This window comes from Myotis daubentonii, chromosome 2 (assembly GCF_963259705.1).
Source record: "Myotis daubentonii chromosome 2, mMyoDau2.1, whole genome shotgun sequence".
Lineage (NCBI taxonomy): Eukaryota > Metazoa > Chordata > Mammalia > Chiroptera > Vespertilionidae > Myotis > Myotis daubentonii.
Genome location: NC_081841.1, coordinates 75,476,724 through 75,492,425, shown reverse-complemented (window position 1 = coordinate 75,492,425; position 15,702 = coordinate 75,476,724). Strand labels below are relative to the sequence as shown.

At 35.9% G+C, this 15,702-nt stretch overlaps 1 protein-coding gene across 1 annotated transcript in view; it reads right to left on the bottom strand.

Annotated features, from left to right (window-relative positions):
- Positions 1–15,702, bottom strand: part of ZDHHC17 (zinc finger DHHC-type palmitoyltransferase 17) — an 87,295-nt gene that overhangs the window by 21,490 nt on the left and 50,103 nt on the right. Inside the window, exons 8-9 of the mRNA XM_059683689.1 lie at positions 11,675–11,800; positions 343–485 (exon numbers count right to left, since the gene is read on the bottom strand). Of these exons, the coding sequence (XP_059539672.1) occupies positions 343–485; positions 11,675–11,800 (269 nt within the window). The remainder of the gene's footprint in view (positions 1–342; positions 486–11,674; positions 11,801–15,702) is intronic.

The following is a 15,702-nucleotide window of genomic DNA, read 5'->3' as shown; positions in this document are numbered from 1 at the left end:
GTGAAAGGGTCGTTCGACTCCCAAAGCGGTCGCAACCCACAGGTTGAGAACCGCTGATCTAGAAAGAAGCAATACGTATATTACATTTAGAGTTCAACAAACTCAAGTCCACTTTTAATGAAATGTTTAAAACTGTACTTTAGCCTTAAGAATTAATGCTAGACAACACTATTAAAAATTTTAAATATTTCACATATAAATTTGCCAAAATTCTTTAACATTAAGATCAAACAGGTTACAGAAAGGCAATTTTCTGAACATACAAAACATTAATTTTATATAGCAGGATCCAAATTATAATCTTACAATTATAGTTAAGGTATAGTTAAAAATGACACTTACTTTGAAAGAAACTGTACTGTAGCCCAAACACCACCATACATTAACCCTTTAATGAGCCAGGAATCGATATTTAGGTCTGCTATAAACCCAACCAGCCAAATAACTAGGAAAGGAGTTCCTAGCATTACTTTCTGCCGAAATTCCTATAAAGAAAAAAAAATTAGAAAGTTTTTAATGTTTTAAGTAACCTCAATATGAACCATGGTTACCTTTGTAAAAACAAGCCACAAGTGAGTGAGCTGATTCATTCAAATAAGCTTACTATATGCAGGTATTATTCAAGGTGCTGGTCTCTGTCTTCTGGAAACAGGCAATACACAGGCAATAATTTAAAAGTACTTGGTTAAAATTGTGGAGAATGAGAACAGAAGTTATAGGAGTGTGTCTAGATAGATACAGAAGAAAGCAGTATCACCTGCTAACACATGAACAGGCTAGAAACAGTACAGGACAAATACCACCCCATTTTACCAGGGGCATTGATAGATAACTAGAGACAAGGACCATCAGAATGACTAATGATCGAAGAACTATATAAGGAAACTGAGGAAGCTGAGCCTGGATAAGGCATTTTGACTGATACATATAAACAGCATATCAAAACCTTAAAATTAGGTACAGAATAAAAACAATCTACAGGGTACCAGAATCCATAGAATGGAGATTATGTGCCTCTGAAAACATATAAAAGCCAAGTGCTTAATACTCCAGAGGTAGTTCTATTTCATTTTTATACTGGTTGGGTTGTTAGAAAGTCCACTCTAACAATTTATCTATTTCCTTGTAACATCTACCACAATAGTATCTTCAGAGCAACATAAAGTAAGTATACCGCCTCTTCCACATAACAACCCCTTCACAAACTTATAAGCCTCTATCAAGTTTCTTGAGTTACAAAACTATATGCTTTTTCAAATAAATGGCCATGTTTTCCCCAATTCAACCATTTCTGAACTAAATGTGTAATTTTAAATTAAATTAATGATTAAACATATCAACTCCAGAGTTTAACTTTATGTTGTAGTAAAATAAGTAATCCTTCCAATATTTTTTCATCTCTAGTATTTTGAATTTTATATCAAGACATTAGAGAAGATTTATAACTAGAGGAAAGAACCTATAGGTAAGGGGGTAGTTATTGGTGGGAGAGAAGGTGGACATGTGTCATTTGAAAAAGTCTGGTATAAAATTTTCTGTAATTTGGCTTGTTTTTAGTCAAGTTACTTTTTTTCCCTCAGCAATGAGCACATTTCTTCATTATTAAAAAAATAAGATACAATTCACATATAGCAAAATACACCTTTTCTGCATAGTTCTCTGAGTTTTGATTAACATACACAATAGTGTAATTAGCGCAAAAATCAAGAAACAGCATAGTTCTATCAAGTCCAAAAATACCTTGTAGCCGCAGGCCCAGCCCCTGGCAAACACTAATCTGATTCCTGTCCCTAAATTTTTTCCTTTGCAGGAATGCCATATATATAAATGGAATGATACTGAATGCAAACATTTAAGTCTGGCTTCTTTCACTTCAAGAATGCATTTGATATTCATCCATGTTGTTGTGTTTATCAGTACTCAGTTCCTTTTTAATGCTGAGTAGTATTCCATTACAGGATTTATCTGTTCTTTTATCCATTCCTCAGCAAAGGAATTAGGGTTGTTTCCAGTTTTGATGATTGTGAATAAAGACACTATAAACATTTACATACAGGTTTTTGTGTAACATAAGTACATTTTATGTGATTAAACACCTATGCATGGGATTTCTAGATTTTTTAAAACTGTCACATAACATACATAATATTATAAAGGTGTAATGGTGATAAACTACTTTTATAGATATGAGAAATTTATTTTCTCTTATATTTTACTAGAGGCCCGGTGCACAAAAATTTGTGCACTTGAGGGGGGGGGGGCGGATCGGATCCCTCAGCCTGGCCTGTGCCCTCTCGCAGTCTGGGACCCCTCGGGAGATAACGACCTGCTGGCTTAAGCCTGCTCCCGGGTGGCAGCCCCTGGTCGGGATCAGAGCAGGGCTGATTGGGGAGTTGGGGCGCCGCCCCCTGTCATGCACAGAGCAGGGCGGATTGGGAGGTTGCGATGCCACCCTCAGTCACACTCAGGGTAGGGGGGTGGGGCACCGCCCCGTCACACTCAAGGCAGGGTCGATGGGGAGGTTGCGGAGCCACCCCGTCACGCACAGAGCAGGGCCAATCAGGGGGTTGGGGTGCTGCCCCCTATCACGCACAGAGCAGGGCCCATCAGGAGGGTTGGGGCTCTGTACCCTGTCATGCACAGAGCAGGGCCAATCAGGGGGTTGGGGCACTGCCCCCTGTCACGCACAGAGCAGGGCCGATCAGGGGGTTGGGGAGCTCCCCCGTCACGCACAGAGCAGGGCAAATCAGGGGGTTGGGGCGCCACCCTCTATCACCCACAGAGCAGGGCTGATCAGGGGGTTGGGGCGCCGCCACTGTCACACTCAGGGCAGGGCCGATGGGGAGGTTATGGCTCTACCCCAACACACACAGAGCAGGGCCCGTGGACGGAGGGTTGGGGCGCTGCCACTCTCACACTCAGGGCAGGGCCGATGGGGAGGTTATGGCTCTACCCTGTCACACACAGAGCAGGGCCCATGTGTGGGGGGGGGGGGGGCGGGGGGGGGGTTGGGACGCCTTCCCCTGTCACGAACAGAGCAGGGCCGATAGGGAGGTTGTGGCCCCGCCCCCTGTCACACAAAGAGCCGCAAGGTGATCAGGGGGTTTGGGCGCTGCCCCCTGTCACACTGATCCCAGTGCCGGGAGGCCTCTCAGCTCCACTGATCCCGGTGCTGGGAGGCCTCGCGGCTCCGCTGATCCCGGTGCTGGGAGGCATATTACTCTTTTACTATATAGGATAGAGGCCTGGTGCACGGGTGGGGAGCGGCTGGTTTGCCCTGAAGGGTGTCCTGGATCAGGGTGGGGGCCCCACTGGGGTGCCTGGCCAGCCTGGGTGAGGGGATGATGGCTGTTTGCAGCTGGTCAAACACCCTTCAGGGTGGGGGTCCCCACTGGGGTGCCTGGCCAGTCTGGGTGAGGGGCTGAGGGCTGTTTTTGGGCTGACGGGTGACTGAAGCTCCCAACTGCTCCATTTTTTCTTTTTTTTTATTCTGGGCCAGCTTTAGCTCTGGCTCCAGCTCTGAGGCCTCTGCTGCTGAAAGCAGGTATCTGGTTTGTTTGGGTTCTATAATCGAAACACTGTATCAATTCCAGCTCTGAGATCCTGGCGGGCTGAAAGCATGTTTCTGGGGTTTTGTTTAGCTTCTATATTTGTAACAATGTTTCAAACTGCAAGCCCAGAGGCCGGCAAGGCAGGCAAGGAACGTTGGTTTCCTCTGTCACTGAAGCAAGCAAGCCTCATGTTAGCTTCAAGCTGCCTGGCTGCCGGCCGCCATCTTGGCTGGCAGTTAATTTGCATATCTCGCTGAATAGCCAATGGGAAGGGTAGCGGACGTACGCTAATTACCATGTTTCTCTTTTATTAGATAGGATTATGGAATTTTTCAAATATAAAGTACATTTGAAATAATTTTATACTGAATACCTGCATGTCTACCACCTAGCTTCTACAATTCAGTAATCTATTTTTTAACTAAACTTTTTATTTTGAATAACTGTAGATTCACATGCCGTTGTAATAAACAGTACAGATTGATCCCAAGTAACCTTTAACCAAGTTCCCCCAATGACTAACATCTTGCAAAACAGTAATGTAGTATCACAACAAGACAGTGACATCAACACAGCTATGACACAGAATATTCCCATCACTAAAGGATTCTTCATGTTGTCCTTTTACAACCTCCTCCAGCCCTACCCTCACCCCCATAATTAACCTCAGGCAACCACTAATCTGTTCTACATTTCTATAATTTTTTCATGTCAAAAATTTTATATAAATGGTATATAGCCTTATAGAATTGGCTTTTTCATTCAACATAATTCTTTGGAAATTCACCCAGGTTATTGTATGTATCATTAGTTCATTTCTTTTTATTGCTGAGGAATATTCCATGGTACAAGTATACCATGGTTTCTTGAACTGTTTACCCATTGAAGGACCTTGGGGTTGCTTCCAATTTGGGGCTATTATGAATAAAACTGCTATAAACATTCACATACAGGTTTCTATGTGAACACAAGTTTTCATTTCTTTGGGATAAATAACTAAGAGTGAAGTTTCTGTGTTGCATGATAATTGCATCTGAAGGTTTTTTTAAAAAAAACACACACAAAACTGCCAAACTATTCTCCAAACATTCCCACCATCAATGTTTGAGGAATCTGGTCCCTCTGCATCCTCACTAGCGTTTGGTGATTTCACAACTTTTTAGTTGTTCTAATAGGTATATGAAAATAAGTCACTGTGGTTTTAATTTGCATTTCCCTAATGACTAATGATGTTGAACATCTTTTCATATACTTATCTGCCATTTTTATATCTTCGGTAAAATAACTCTTCACGTCTTAAGACCATTTTCTAACTTGATTATTTACTTTTGAGTTTTGAAAGTTCTTTATATATTCTAAAAACTAGTTCTTTATTAGATATGTGTCTTGCAAATACTTTTCTCCAGTCTGTAGTGTGTCTTTTCATCCTAATAACAGGGTGTTTTGTAGAACTATAGTTTTTAATTTTGATAAAGTCCAATTGATCAATTTTACTTTTATGGATCATGTTTTTTGTGTAAATTCTAATTCTTTGCCTATTCCTAGATTCTGATGATTTTTCTGTTTGTTTTTTTTCCCTAAAACTTTTATAGTTTTATGGTCTACATTTAATTCTGGGAATCATTTCATTTTTTTATATGATGTGAGATTTGAGTAAGGTTTTGTTTATTTATGCGCCTATGCATATCCAAATGATCCAGCATTTGCTGAAAAGGTTATCTTTCCTCAATTGAATTGCTATTGTACTTCTGTCAATATCTTGGGCATATCTTGACAGCTCTATTTCTGGACTCTGTTCTGGGCCACTGATCTGAGTTTATTTCTCCAGCAAAAAAATAGCTCTATGTTGACGATAGCAAAATATTGCTAGAATTTTTATTTAATTGCAATGAATCTGTATATCAATTTTGGGAAAACTGACATGTTGAGTCTTCCAATTCATGAACACAGTATATCTTTCCACTTATTTATATCATCTTTGATTTCTTTCATTGGCATTTTAAAAATTTCAGTACATAAGTACATTACACATTTGTTTGCATTTACACCTAAATATTTAAATTTTGGGGTTTCTTTAGAAATCCTAAATAGTACTTTATTTTTTTAATTTTGGTACCCACATATTTATTCCAAGTGTATAGAAATAAAACAGATTTTTAAATATATTTACCTTATATCCTTTAATCTTGCTGAATTCATTTATTAGTTCTAGAAGTTTATTTGACAGATTCCTTGGGATTTTCTATGTAGACAATCATGTCAACCACAAATAGGGACAATTTTACTATTTTTTCCTTTCTTTCTTCATCTAACTAGCCAGAATTTCCAGTACTATTGAACAAGAGCAGTAAGAGGGATATCTTTGCCTTGTTCTTGATCTCAGGGGAAAAGCATTCAATCTTTTACCCTCAAGTACATGTTAGTAAAAGGTTTTATATATGTTCTTTATAAAGTTCAGGAAATTCTCCTCTATTCCTATTTTTCTCAAGAGGTTCATCATGAATGGACATTAATTTTATTGAATACTTTTTGACTGATACAATCATAAAATATCTTTTTAAATTTGTTAATAAGGCAGAGTATATGAAATAATCTTTGAATATTTATTCCAGGCCTTGTATCCATAAACCTCATTTGGTCATGGTGCATAATTTTCCTTATATATTGCTGACTTATATTTGTTAATATTTTGTTAAGGAGTTTTGAGTATATTCATGAGGAATGTTGGTCTATCGTTTTCTTTTTTGTACTGCCTTTGTCTGGTTTTGGTATCAGGGAAACATTGTTTCCATTCTGTTATTTCCATATACAAGCAACATAACAATATTCACACATGTGAAGTGAGTTTCTTATAGAGAGAGCATATAGTAGGGTCATACTTTATAATCCACACTGCCAATATCTGTCCTTTATTGGGTATATTTAGACCATTTACATTTAACATAATTATTAATACGTTCCGGTTTAAGTCTATAATTTTATGTTTTGTTTTCTGTCTGTTCTCTGTTTTTTGTTCTTTTTTCTTTTTCCTGCCTTCTTTTGGGTTATCGGAAAGTTTTTTAGAGTTCTATTTTCATGATCTACAATGTTTGTGAGTATAGCTTTTTTAGTGGTTACTCTAAATATTACATTATATAAGCATAACTTATCACGGTATACGCGTCTTCATTTTACCAGTTCAAGTGACGCTTACTTCCCTTATGTCCTTCTAACCTCACTGATGTTATAAATTATCTCAAATATATTCTCTACATACATTTAGAGTCACATCAGACAGCATTATAATTTCTGCTTCAATTGTCAAACAAAATTTAGAAGACTTAAGAAGGAAAATCTACCATATTTACCCATAATTTTGCCTACCATAATCTTAATGTTAAGAGTCTTGATTTTATTTCTTTTGTTTAGAGAACTTTTCTTAGCCATTCTCTTAGAATAGCTCTGCTGATGACAAATTCTCTTAGTTTTTCTTTATCTGAGAATGTGTTGATTTTCTTTCATTCCTAACATATATTTTCCACTGTATGGGATGCTGGGGTTGATAGTTCTTCCCATTCAGCACTTGGAAAATGTGCCAGTTCCTTGTGAGCTCTATGGCTTCTGACGAGAAAGAAATCCAGTCATTTGAATTGTGTTGCCCTATTGACAAAGGGATTTTAGGATCTTTATTTTTTCCAGAAGATTGACTACGATGTGTTTGGTGAGGATACCTTTGTGTTTATTCTTTTTTGGATTTGTTCTGCTTCTTAATCTGTAGTTCTGTCTTTTGCCAAATTGGAGAAATTTTTGTCCATTATATCTTTGAGTACTTTTTCAGCGTCACCCTCTTTCTTCTCTTCTTCTGGGACTCCAATCATATTAATGCTAGATATTCTGTTATAACCACAGCCTCTGTTCTTTTTTTTTTTTTTTTAAGTTTATTTCCTTTTGTCATTCAAAATGGGTAATTTTTATTGTTCCATCTTCAAGGTCACTGATTCTTTCTTCTCTCCCCTATAATGTGCTATTGAGCCCATCCAATGAGTTTTTTTTAATTTTGGTTACTGTAATATTCAGTTTAAAATTTTTTTATTTGGCTTTTCTTTATATTCTATTTCTGTATTTCTATTTCTTTGCTGAAACTTTAATTTCCACTTGTTTTAAACATGTTCATAGCTACTTGGTGAAGCCTTTTTATGACAGCTGCTTTAAAATCTCTTATCAGATAATTTTAACATCTCTCATATTGTTGGCATGCCGGGAGCCGGTCCATCCTTGCTGTTTCAAGGGACCTGGCATATATGGCATACGGTTCTTAATATGTTTGCTCACCTTCTTGGCGCTGTGTTTTAACCAAGGTCACCTCTCCAAGAAAGGTTGAATCCCCAGGTAGGGATTTTCCCCTGAAATTAGGGAGGGAATAAAACCCCTCAACTAAGTGCCAGGCGGGTAATTAATCCCTTTAACTACGAACAATCATGCTTAAACTACATAATCTTTTCTCCCTGGAATGGAGATAAGAAACGCCCTAACCTTTGTAATAGAGATTGATAGGATTGAATCAACTGGTATAAATACAGTTGTAACAAGACAGAAACACTCAGAACTCAGAACACAGAACTCATGAGACAGAACTTCAGACACAGAACTTAGGAGACAGGGCTTGGAAGACAGGACCAAGAGAGACAGAGCCTAGGCACAGAACCTACACAGAACGTTCTCTACGGACAGAAGAACTTCGCTGGCGAGAGCATGCCGGAGGATCCTGGACAGGGACTGGCCTCGGAGCCTGGAGGTGGAGCCTGGCGAGAGAGCATGGCAGGGGATCCTGGACTGAACCTGACTGCGGAGATTGGCAGGAGAGCCTGACTAGAACCTGGTGACTGGACCTGGCTGGAGAACCTGCAGAACCTGGCTGGAGATCCTAACCAGAACTTGGCTGGAGATCCTGGCTAGGCTGCTGATGAACTGAACACTGTCTCCGAGTCTTTCCCTCTTCGCCGACTCCGTCCACGCCTTTGGAGACCCCTGGACCTGCTGGGGTTGGACCCCGGCATTGGCAACTGTTGATTCTTTTTTCATTGTTTTAGATCTTCTTGGCTTTTAGCATGATGAGTGATTTTCAACTGAAACGTGGACATATTGAGTATTGTTAGATACTAGATCTTACTTAAACCTTTTATTTTAGATGGATTCCTCTGATGTAGGTTGGGAGGGGAGTGAGGCACTTTCTCATTCCTGCCAGGTGGGGTGGAAGTCCAGGATTCTTGCTTGGCCTCTACTAACACATGAGGACAGGGCTCCTCATTACTGTTGAGCAAAGCTGGGACTTCTAGGTCTCCAATGAACCACTACTGATACCTCCCTGGCTAGGAGAGTTAGGTGTGCCTCATTACTTTTTCCTATGTGTTCTCCACTGATACAGCAGGGGATGGAACGTCATTCACAGCCAGTGGGAATGAAAGTCCCAACTCTCTACTCAGCCTTTTTCTGACACCACCCCTGGAGAGAAGTTGGAGTACCTCATTATAGCTTGGTAAGGGCAGAAGTCCTGGCCTTTGCTGTGTGAATGAGGGTGGGGCCACAGTATTTTCTGTAGTGTTTGGATATAGTAGAAAGTTATTTTCTAAAAGCTTCTAAAATTTTTCTGTCTTTTTTTTTGTTGTTTTTTTTGTTTTTGGTCCTTTGAATAGAGAACAGAGACTTTTTTGTTGCAAGCTTTTTTGTCTGCACCCATTCATGATTCTAGGCTGTTGGCTTTGTCAACTCCTCTTCGGGGATACTAATATATGAGGCAAAAATAAACAAAAGAAAACACAGGGAACTCAACACCATGTTATTCTTTGGGGCCTGAGCTCCCTAGCCATTTTGCCACATTCTCTCCATCTTCCAGAGTCATTTTACATTTATTTTGTAAATAATGTCCAGGTTTTTTAGATACTTAGAGGGAGGAACAGGGAAAAGTACATGTACTTCATATTCCCGGGTTTATTTTCACATAATCAATAAACAACATTAAAAAAGAAGGTATTGTGAGATATCCACTGTTAACAAAAGGGATCATGGATTTTTAAATGTGCAGAAATACTAATTTAGAGATTTTATCTAATTTTTCATTAAGCAAGTTGTTTAACCATATATCTGCCTATCTAAAATTTTCTAACTTTAAAAACCCAAGTTCTAAAATCAAAATTTTTTCCATATCTAATTGTCTTAATAGCACTGTCAAAAAAAAAAATCTTTTTCCCTTTTGGAATGACTTATTTTTGGTATATACTATTGAATCTTAGGTCTTACTGTCTTCTTATTAGTTTTAAATACAGAATATACTTTACAGACTAGCAAATCAAGTCATGATCATGATTTACATTTCTCTAATTTGAGATGGAAAAAGAATAGTCTACATAATTACAAGTACTTAATTCCACAAAGCCCCTAATCATCACCTATTTTTAATCTAGTAACCTTTTTAAAAAGGTAATATATTTAAGGCTACTAAGTCGAAACAAAACAAAAAACACAGGAATACTCGACTTCTGAACTAATCACAATAATATATAAATGTTAGTAAAACTGTGCTAAAATTTTTAATGAAGCTCTTTTTTTAAAACAGATCATATTCAAACACACAAACCTGATATATAGTTCATTATTGCTATAAATAACTTTACATGTTAATGAATATCTAGAATTTACAATGTCATTTTCATCTGACAATATATTAAAAAAACCTTTAGAATAGTTATACTAAACAAATGAAAGCATAAAGATTATGAGACATCCCAAAGTAATACTTTAATTACTAGCCTAGTTATTATAAGACATCAGCCATTTTCACTCTGCTGAGCAAAACTGCTCTAAATCCTGGAGGATAGAGCAAAACCAAAGAAAATAAATAATAAACCACATTTATATCATAACTAATGGTGAAATAAGAGTTAACATAACTTGCAGAAATTGTTCATTATTCTCAACTATAGCACAGAAAATAGGCAAGTTTATAAACTATAAATTAAATTCTTCTGATGCCTATATAATACACCAATAAACTTTTCAGCTCATTAAGGAAGTCTGAACTACAAGTAAATGAGGCATGCTTTCAAGCGTGTTTCCCTTTATTCAAAACTTGTCATTTTGTTCTGATAACAGACAGACCAATATTAAATTTACACAAATAGTTTTACCACTGGAACAACCTGAGGAAGACATGCATAAGATATGTATGCCATTCAAGTTTTAACTATGGACAAGTTAGCAAATACCTTGTCAATTGTTTAGGCATATAAAAGAAATTGTCAATCAGCTATTTTTTTAAGGGAAATTTTCAAGGAATATCAACTCTTTTGGGAAAATGTTCTTGGTTTTGAAATCATATAAATACAAATGGGCAACTGAGCCAAAAGTCACACAGTTTATAATTAAAGGTATATGAAAGGTCTAAAATGGGATTTCTATAGAGAAATGAAAAAATAGATTTCCTCTCTTTGAAAAAAGTTACAACATCACAAAAGAATGAAAAGCTTAACTTAATTAGAGGTAGACTTGTGAGTAGTTAAAAAGATATGTATTGGGACTAAGATTTTTTACAATTGACTATCATATTAAAAAATATACTTAAACAGGAAAAACTTTTATGAATTACTTAACTAAGGCCAGCTGAATCAATGAACTAAAATTTGTGAGATTTAAGCAATCTCACATATATCCTTCTTAATTATCATATAACACAAATAGACCATCAGCCAAATAGGCAGAGCCTTTGCTATCTACCTTCATTGTATGCTGGGTGAAATATTTAAATATTATATTGGCCAGTGTCAAAATTAAAAGCTATAAATGCTCATGAGAAAAAATTATGCTTGCCCTCGCCGGTTTGGCTCAGTGGATAGAGCTGCAGACTGAAGGGTCTCAGGTTCAATTCTGGTCAAGGGCATATGCCCTGGTTGCAGGCTCGATCCCCAGATCCCCAGTACAGGGCATGCAAGAGGCAGCTGATCAATGATTCTCTCTCATCATTGATGTTTCTATCTCTCGCTCCCTCTCCCTTCCTCTCTGAAATCAATAAAAAAAATTTTGAAAAAAGAAAGTATACTTATAAACCTTAAAAAGACTATATATTTGAAAATTTTCAATCATGAACTTACCTTATCAGCTTTCAGTTTTCTAAGGAAAGATGGATTATCATATCCTTTTGCTTGTCTTGCCTCTTGCAAATGGTTGATCATCCAGACATTTTTTCTCTGCTTTGCCAAATCAAGTGCTGATTCACCCTGATAATATAAGTGGAAGAAATTCATATTAATAATAAAAACAAAATATTTTAGTTACTAACTTTTAAAGCACATCTATAAAAATAAATTGACTGCATATTAGTTCATTACTGTTTTTACACTGGGCAGCCAACTACTAGAAGAATCTAAAAATCATTAAATATTACTTATGCTTTCCCATTCAAGGCACAATCAAAAAATGAATTTACTCATATAGATTCTATTTGTGCTTGCATTTTGGCTTATATTAGAGAGCAAATCAAAAAGTAGGTATTTTAGTACCTGCTGGATCAGAGACTATCACACAGTTTATCAGTTATTTCATATTCATTAAAGGTTTCATTAGTAATAGTTATTGCTACGAAACATCCTGCTATATTACCAAATTTTCAGAACTCTTTCAGTTTAATTTCAATGATGACAAAAGTCTGAAGATGAATACAGGGATAAAAAAAATCAACTTCTACTTCTACTACTGTTGTATTGCCATTCTTGATCACCTTAAATTCATTCACCCATAGAAATTTCCAAAGAGAATAAGATAAGAGCAGTAACCAAAAAAGAGTGAACCTCAAGTTATGAACTTGTTATTCCCTTTTATCTCAAGAAAAAGAATGCCAAGGAATATTAAGTGAACAGAACTAAAACCTTTTAAAGGAAGTAAGAAACAAGAAATAGCATCCCTAATTCTAGATCTATGCTTCTTTATGCCTGTATTAATTTTAAATCTTTTCCTTTAAATTAATCAAACACCTACATATCTATTTTAATATTTTCCACTATTTATCTATTACTTCCAGTATAAATGTGAGATAAAACATTTTCCAAATTTGCCAAAATTTCAAGAATGTATCAATGAATATTTAAAATTACTTTAAAAAGAAGAAAAAATATTAACATTTTAATTTTAAAAACTAGATGAAAATAAAGGAATAAGGAGCCTCAGGGTGCCTTACTTATGAGGGATGATTATCAAGTATGAAGTACAGTTTATTTTTTTAAAAACCTAAAAAATTTTAAAAAGCAAACAAAAAATAAACACACCACTACCACCAATAGCAACAACTATAACAACACCAAAATAACAACAGAAAGCCCAACCAATCCTTTAATAAAAAGAGCAATTGTATTTAATTAGGAACAGGCTAATCTAGGTGGGTCTTCCACAAATAGGAATATTTACTTTTAAATATCTCCTTACCTATTCAAAGATTCTATCACCTAAGTTGTTAGAACCAGCTAATTAATCCAAACTATAAAGATTACCTGAATAAAAGCAATCCCTTGGATAACAACTCCCAGAGAATATTCTGCAGTTGCCTCGGTCCAGCTGAGCATCCCTTCCACTAGAGGGCCATGTGACACCTAGGGATTGCCTAGATAAAAAGATGGAGGGAGCTTTAAGAAATCTTTCAACTACTCCTCTAGTCAACTGTCTGCTTTTGTATAGTTCTTTTATTCAGCTGGTAAAATAAACAAGCAATTAATTTAAAGAACTGTATTAAAACCAGGGTTCCGAATCAAGTCTTTATTTGATCACTCCATGTGTTAGCTAAAATAGTAAACAATAACATCTCTTAAATGGAGTATTTATGGACGATGTGACTTGTAATAAAAGAAATTCTTCAAGGATTTTGGTCAGATAAATAAACATTATGGAAGGTGGAAGTTGAAAGATCATATTTTGCCTAAGTTAGGTTGAATTTCATTATTAAAACGAAGGAAAATTCTTCCTTGGAGACCATCTAGGTCAGGTGCTTAAGAAAAAACTACTTAATACAATTACTTTCTAAAAACAGTTTCTTACCTCATTTCAAAAAAACTATACGAGTCTTCCAATATGTTAATTAACGAGGCTCAGTAATTTTACATTCTTCAAAAGCTAAAATTTATGTCCTTTGATCATTTTAGAAAGAAAACAATTACAAATGCTTGGGCATTACTCCAAGATTGTTTTCTCAATACCCAATTCATCTATATTTATCTGCATAACCAAAAAGATGTGCAAGGGGGTAAAATATTTTTTTAAACTCACAAATGAGATGTTACCATAAAAAAGGATAACTACATAGGTCATTTAAAAAAAATCTTAGTATTCCCAAATAACTCCCCCCATTGTTACTACTTAAAATTCAAATTTATCTTACGTAACTATTATCCAGTTTCTGAATTTTTTTTAAGTCATCAGATGAAAGTCTTCTAGAAAAGCTGAAATTTAATTTTTTAATAATAATTTCAGAGGTCCATGGATCCACCCCCTAATCAAAATTAAGAACCTCTAGTCTGGGGTATATAGCCTTTTCTAATCCTTCTAGGGATCAAAGTAGCCATTTTAAAGTTACCTACTATTTAATATTAATTGTCTCCAAAATAAGTTCTATCTTCTTTTGATAGAGTAATCACGTGTTTATACATTAAAAGAATTGAATTCTTTAGTCAAATAACTCATTTACAAGGGTAAATACCTAGTTAATATAAAGACAGATTTCTAAGCAACCTAAGCTTCGCCTTATTTAGAAAATAGTTATTTTAGAAGAGGATCAGCTAATAGTTATATAACTATTATAACACAAAGTATAATTTATCGTATTCTTTAAAGAATGTAACTTTTACTGGCTATTAAAGCCATTTCCAGATTTGTAGGTTACATCTTTTTGTCATAATTCATGATTAGTAACAAACTCTTTCTTAAGACTTGAAATAAAAAAATGTAAAAATATACAGGTATAAATCAACTTTACTTGTCAAATTCCTGGACAAAGAATCTTAACTGGTTTTTTTTTTTTAATTAATAAACTTTTCCCTTTCAAACTTTGCAGCAATTTAAGTTTATTTAATTAGCTTGGCATTCCACATAAGTAAAAGACACCACTCAAATTAAATATGAGTAAAGCGGAACCAATTCCTATCACCTTCACCCCAGAAAAGTTTTCCTTCAGTCTTTACAACCTTTATATCACAAGACATTCAATTATTCAAACCAAAACATACCATCAATGCTATTTTCTTTCACCTTCATATCTAATCTTCCTCTTCATTTCTACTCTATCATTTCCAAATCAACTCATTTATCATTATCTCTACTCCTACAATAAGCTAAACTAAATCATTAGAGTTGCAATAGCCTAACTCCGTGGTCGGCAAACTGTGGCTCGCAAGCCACATGTGGCTCTTTGGCCCCTTGAGTGTGGCTCTTCCTAAGCCTTAGGAGTACCCTAATCAAGTTAATAACAATGTACCTACCTATATAGTTTAAGTTTAAAAAATCTGGCTCTCAAAAGAAATTTCAATCCTTGTACTGTTGATATTTGGCTCTGTTGACTAATGAGTTTGCCGACCACTGGCCTAACTGATCTTCATCCATCCCTTCCATTTTCTTAATTCTTTGATGCTATTCTTCCTACAGCAACTAAAGTAATCTTTTAAAAATATTTAAAACACAAAGATTATATAACCAGCCTACATAAATCCTTCATTTTGTTTTTCATGACTGAGAATACAATTCAAGCTCCTTATCATGGCCCTGTAAAATCTGGCACCTGCTTCTCTCCGTGGCTTCACTCCCTTGTTCACTACTATTGGTCCAGGCCATCATTTTTGCACCTCTAACATGGCAAGCTAATTCCGGGCTTATTCATTATCCCTAGGCCTTGCACTTGCAGTTTTCTCTACATCACAAAGGCTAACACAGGCCAAATAAACAAGGTTTAAGTTTATGTGGGCCACAAAAAAACAAAAAGCTTCAATTCTCATAGAAACATAGATTTATTTTGAAAAGTATAGTATAAAAAAAAAGAACAAGAGCAGTGATAAAATTAATGTTTTCTTTCTGATACTGGCATCTCTTCTCTGCTACTATCTTTCCTACTTCGGGGGAAATCTTGTTCGCAGTGATTACTTTC